Genomic DNA, 5,684 nt, shown 5'->3' with positions numbered 1-5,684 from the left:
GTTTTTCACTTTGTACTGTTCTGTGTATTTACTAAATAAATAAATTGGGTTTGGTCTAATTTGATTTGATCTGAACACGTTAAACTTGTGTTTATTTTGCATCATATATACACACACACACACACACATTTATTCATATATATTTTTGGCTGAGTGTATATACGTAAATGGTGCTTTCCACGAAGAAGGTGCACTGTTGGCCTGCGTGGCCTCTGCGCAGCAGCAACTGCGGGATGTCCGGCCTATTCGCACTGCGCGCGCTCTGACCAATAGATTTACTATGGATTAAAAACCGAAATACTCTTCTGCTTTTGGATTATGCACATTAATTTGGAATATAAACAACACTCTTAATGTAGGTTAAAATATATTTAAAGATATTTTTTCAAGTTTTTTTCTGCTCGGCCGATCATCACGACGCTCGTGTTAATAATTGCTCTCATAATGACGCAGTCGATTTAGATGAAAAACGTTAGGTTTTTTTCTAATGCGGTTGGAACGAATGACACTGTCCAGCTAGCGCTGAAAACCTCAATTTTAAAGGCAAGCGAACGCCCCGTGTGTGTGTCTACCAGGACCATCGATGTGCAAAAAAATATGTTCCTAATAAATTCATCATATTCATATTGCCACAAGCTTTTGTGGTGCTTTATTTTTATGATTCGCCGTAATATCCGGCTTTTACTAGAATAAAATGGAACCTAAAGCTGAAGATGAATGAATGTACACGGTTAAAGTGACTGAGCAATTACACCTGCTTTCAGAGTCGTTACCTTTCTCTTTTTTCTCACGGTTACTGTTTTTGTTCTCATATGAAAGAGGTCCAGGTCTATGTTTCTTTCATTCTTCCTTTTTTTTTAATTTTAAATTTATCATTCAGATTGCCTGTGTTTAATTGTGCATCTACGTAGTCTACAGGATTTGATTTAAAAATAAAATAGTAGGTTTTCAGTGTTGCAAAGCGGGGGCAAATACATTAAAATGATATTTAAATGTTAGGGTATTTTTGTTAAATTCAAAAAGAATATTAGTCTGAAAACACACACTGTCAGTGTGAGTGTGCCTACTTCAATTTAGAAATGAGTTCATAATGTTCTATTTGCCCCAGTAAAGTGACTTAAATCAAGATATAAAATCTTTCTCTATTTAAAAAAATAAATGTGTCCACACACACACACACACACACGGCACATCAGTGTAGAAACAGATCTGACGTGCGGCCATTTTATCTTCCAACTTGTAACCTAGAATTATTTAATTTTATAATTAATTTTATTTATAACGTTTTGTGATAATGTGGGTCATCAGATGTGATTATTCATCCAGGAGCCCTGAGGTCACAGACACTGAGGATGTGTTTGCGCACATTTCCCAGAAAACCTAAACATTGGGGGGAAAAAGGAAAAGTGATTAAAAGCAGTAATATGACAACAGGAAAAAAAATATTAGTAAGAGGAAATGGCACTGTACAGTGATACTGCAACTGAAATCAGCATGAACATCTCAGAGTGTAAAGTGCGAGTCATTATCAGACACAAGGATGTAATAATTATTAAATGATTCACTTTATGAGTGACGTACATTGATTGTGCAGCTTTAGATCCACATTTATCTACATCTTAAGCTCCATATTTAGATTGGAACGGCTGATCGTGCGCCTTCATGGTCCATTTTTTTTTAGAAAAGTCTTATTTCGGTTAGAATCACACTTTTCCCCCCAGAAAAAAAGACAAATACAATTGAATTAAAGATGACCAAGCTATATTCACATTTGTTTGGAGTCCTAATTAAAAATATTAATATAGTACGTGGTACTTTTATTTCAATCCTATGTTTGCCTGGCAACAGAGGTCTATATATATATATATGTGTGTGTGTGTGTGTGTGTGTGTGTCATGACGCACATCCTGATTTATGGTCAGTGCTTACATCACGGATTCACTTTGTGGTCTGATGTTAGGATTTTATTTATTTATTTATTTCTCCTGAATGTTTCTGCTCAGGGGAAACACAGAAAATAAGTAAACGATTGACGTGTTGTCCATGTTGTCTGATCTATTTCGTGGTGGCGAGCCAACGTAGTCATTGCGCTCATGCCAAATTTAAATAGTTCTTTTTATTGGGCACATCATTTGGTTTTGATTTCTTGCTTCCGTATGCGTTCTAATAATATATAATACATGTAAAAAAATGTACATTTGAAAATATAGCGTGTAACTGTGCCGTGGAGCAGCCATGCGCGTGTTGCACTTTGCAGGTTACGCGTAAATGCGTCACAGTAATCAGTGCAAATGGAAATCACCTGTGTTGAAACACACTTTTTTTTCCCATTGTATTTGCAGCCTGCTGAACATTTCACACGGGTCCTTGTTATGCAACGTTTGTAACCTTGAAGAGGCTGCAGCATGTGACAGGAGTGAGGTGGTGCGGAGAAGGCCACGGATCACACACACACACACAGTGTGCACACTCATCCTATTACCAGCTCTCCCTAAACTGGTTTGACCTGTCACGCAGAATAAAAACAAAACAAGTGGGTGACTTACATTAACCAGTTTTTATTTATCAAGATAATGTATAAAGTATTAATATAAAATAAAATAAAGAAGAAATGACACATTGGTGGAAAGTAAATGAGGACCAGAAGAGGGGTCTGTTTTGAAGTTTTGGAGGAGGACAAAGTAAAGAAAGGTTTTCATATAAAGTATGTGACAATATAGTGTTGCGCATCTCACGAGACACGTGGAAAGAAACATTTTGTATCTGTGAGAGCACGAGATGCCACGGGCTAGTAATTAGAACAACTACCAACTGCCAACAAAACTGACAGTGGAGTCAATGAAGTAGATGATGCATTCCTGGCCCGCGCCCATTAAACCCGCGCACATGTCAGTCAGTCCCTGCAAGTAAACATTAGTGTGGGCAAGGTGCGAGGACACTGTGGAGAGGATGGGTTCAAAGTGTGAGTGGATGTGCGCTGTGAGGCTGTGAGGCTGCAGCAGGAGCAGCAGCAGCAAAGCAAGAAAAAACAGGGCGATCCATTTGGGCACTCCTGTCCGTGAGCCTCCCACTTTGTAGGAGCCATTCTCGTGGGGGACTGAGATCTTGTCCACTTCTCTGAGCCTCAGTGAATCCCACTTTTTCACATCGAAATTGCGCACAACGTGAACATCCATCTCCCTCCTGGAGGGCAACGTTGTCTCCTTGAGGAGCTTGAACTTCTCCCGAAACTCCTGCATCTGCTGCAGGAAGCACAGCGGGTCCGAGGCGCTCCTGAAAGACTCCGCGATGCTCAGCGCGCGCGTCTGCTCCTCCAGCGCTGCACTCAGCTTGGTGATCTCCGGGTCGTACGCTTGCATCACCACCAGCTTCACTGTTTCAAAGTCGGACAGGATCTCGCTCTTCTTGCATTCAAGGGCACTGATGAGTTTGTCGAAGTAGTCCGTCACCTTCTCCGCGTCCTTGGTCACCGACTGCAGAGCCTTTTTCTTGCTGCTCTGTAGTGTCTCCAGGCAGGACAACATGTCGGCGCTCTGCCAGCTCTCCACCCCGAGGAGCAGCTCTTCAAACGCCGCCTTCTCCCGCTCATAAGCCTCCTCCAGTGAGCAGAAACGATGCCCTTTGTGGTCGTCTGTTGTTGCGCAAAAACCGCAAATTAGTTTCAAGTCCGTGGCGCAAAAAATATTCAGAGGCTGGCCGCAGTGTTGTGTGCAAGCAGACATTTTCGGCATGACCCTTATTTTGCTGTACTTCTCCACTATTCCGCGCAGAGAGTAGTTGATCTGCAGGCTGTTGGCGCCGTTGTGCGGCGTCTCTTTGCGGCATGTGGGGCATTTGAGCGGCGCTCTGAAAACTGGACCTCGGTGTCCCTCCAACAGTCCGTCCAAGCATCTCTTGCAAAAGCTGTGCGAGCACAGTAACACCCGCGGGTCATCGAAAAGACCGCAGCAGATCGGGCACGTGAGTTCCTCTTCCAGCTGCTCCATGGTGTCCTGCAAACACATTATGCATGAATGCGTCAAACGTCTGCCTCATTTCAATAATTGCCCAAATAAATCACGGCGTCATGGAAAGCTAGGCTACACAATAACAACAATAATAATAATAATATGCCCACTCACTCACTCACTCACTCACTCAGAGAGATGCTGCTGCTGCTGCCACGTAACGCAGCAACAAACTAAACAGTAAAATGCTGTCGCATCACCATCGCAAAGGATACAGATGTTGCAGTGATGATCCAGCTGTGTCTGCAGTATTCAGCCATCCCCACTGTCACTACAGTGCAAACGTAAATGTGTGGCTTTAACGGCTCCCATTGTCAGCCTAGTGTTAAGTAACATCCTGCTTTGATGTCGGTGTAAACAGCTGTTGTTGTTGTAAGAAAAATCTTCAACCACGTCGCAGAAACCAGGCTCAATGAAAGTGTATCAAATGTATGAGGGCAAACGCGTTTCTCCAGGCTTTGTGTTGCAGGACAGTACAGTTAGCTGTGCTAAATCCTCAAACCACCGTCGCCCGAACCAATCCAACGCGACAAATTAGCCACAAACGCGGTTCACGTTGCTCCTGTTGGCAAGGCACCGAAGGAGGGATGTGACAGATTTTGCAAGCGCATAGTAACATGCAACTACTGGACCAAAAGAATCACTCACCAGCTGCTGAGGACGCACACTGCAACGCAATCATGGCGCTTGTTGCTGTGCAGACTTCGCCCTTTTCCGGGTCCGGAGTTAACCGTTTCGGTGACGCACAAAAACTTGACATGCACTCAATCCGTCTGTGTCTGCGCGCACACACGCGAGGGAGTGAACTGTCACGCCACGGAGGTGAAATCTGCCGAGGTGCGGGTTTATTTGACAGCTTCGTTTTGAACATCGGGGGGTGTTTACGTTTTCGCGGCAGCTGGGTAACTTGCAGATGGTCCCTGACAGTCGGATGGGGGAGGTGCTGTTGCTATGCAAAACATTACAGTGTGAAAAACTGTCAAAGAGATTTTTATCCCAGCTTGGCATCACGAGTTTTTACCCTGCCCCACTTTAGTCGGTCGTGTTGGGACATGTCAGTATATGCAAATGTAAACAGCAAGTTTGATAAAGGCACTTAGGTACAGGAACTGGTTTAAGAAATAAACTTTAAAGGGATAGTTTAGATTTTTTTTATTATTACATTTTGTTATATGTATATTATATGTATATTGACACATTATCAACACTGTTTTCACATATATTTCCCTTAAACTAGCTTGGGACCTGGACACTCACTCTTTCACAGCACGTTTACATGCATGTTAAAAGTCTGGGTTAGGGTTAGGGTTACACGCAGTCACAACCCGAAAAGAACACTGACCAGGACTGACAATTCACCCCCTTCAGCCAGATTGTTCACCATAAAAACAAACAATGGAGCAACACCAAAATTCTGTTTTTACTCTGGTGTTCAAACCTAAAAAGAAGCTGCCCAGATCTATCCTCGCTTCCTCTCTTTGGTTCACTTGATAAGTCGGTTTGCATTTCCCACTGTAAGCGAATCACACCAAGGTTTGCCTGCAAGCGAACCAAGACCCACGTTTTCAGGTGGACCAGAATTAGCTTGTTTAGGCCGCACACGAGTACAGAAGAGCGTTCACACCTGCCCAAACAAAGCGGACTATTTGAGGAAACAAACTCTGGTCTGTATAAAGT

General features: G+C 43.0%; 1 protein-coding gene across 1 annotated transcript; it reads right to left on the bottom strand.

Annotated features, from left to right (window-relative positions):
• Window positions 1–2,538: 2,538 nt before the first annotated feature.
• On the bottom strand, window positions 2,539–4,952 carry trim13 (tripartite motif containing 13). Its single transcript, XM_058652297.1, is given in 3 exon segments — window positions 2,539–3,992; window positions 4,656–4,667; window positions 4,669–4,952. Coding segments are annotated over 3 exon segments (1,410 nt in total). The 5' UTR covers window positions 4,879–4,952; the 3' UTR covers window positions 2,539–2,804.
• Between the last annotated feature and the right edge of the window lie 732 nt (window positions 4,953–5,684).

This window comes from Solea solea, chromosome 2, assembly GCF_958295425.1.
Source record: "Solea solea chromosome 2, fSolSol10.1, whole genome shotgun sequence".
Classification (NCBI taxonomy): Eukaryota; Metazoa; Chordata; class Actinopteri; order Pleuronectiformes; family Soleidae; genus Solea; species Solea solea.
Note: the sequence above shows the minus strand (reverse complement) of the source record. Positions and strands in the feature narration are given on the sequence as shown.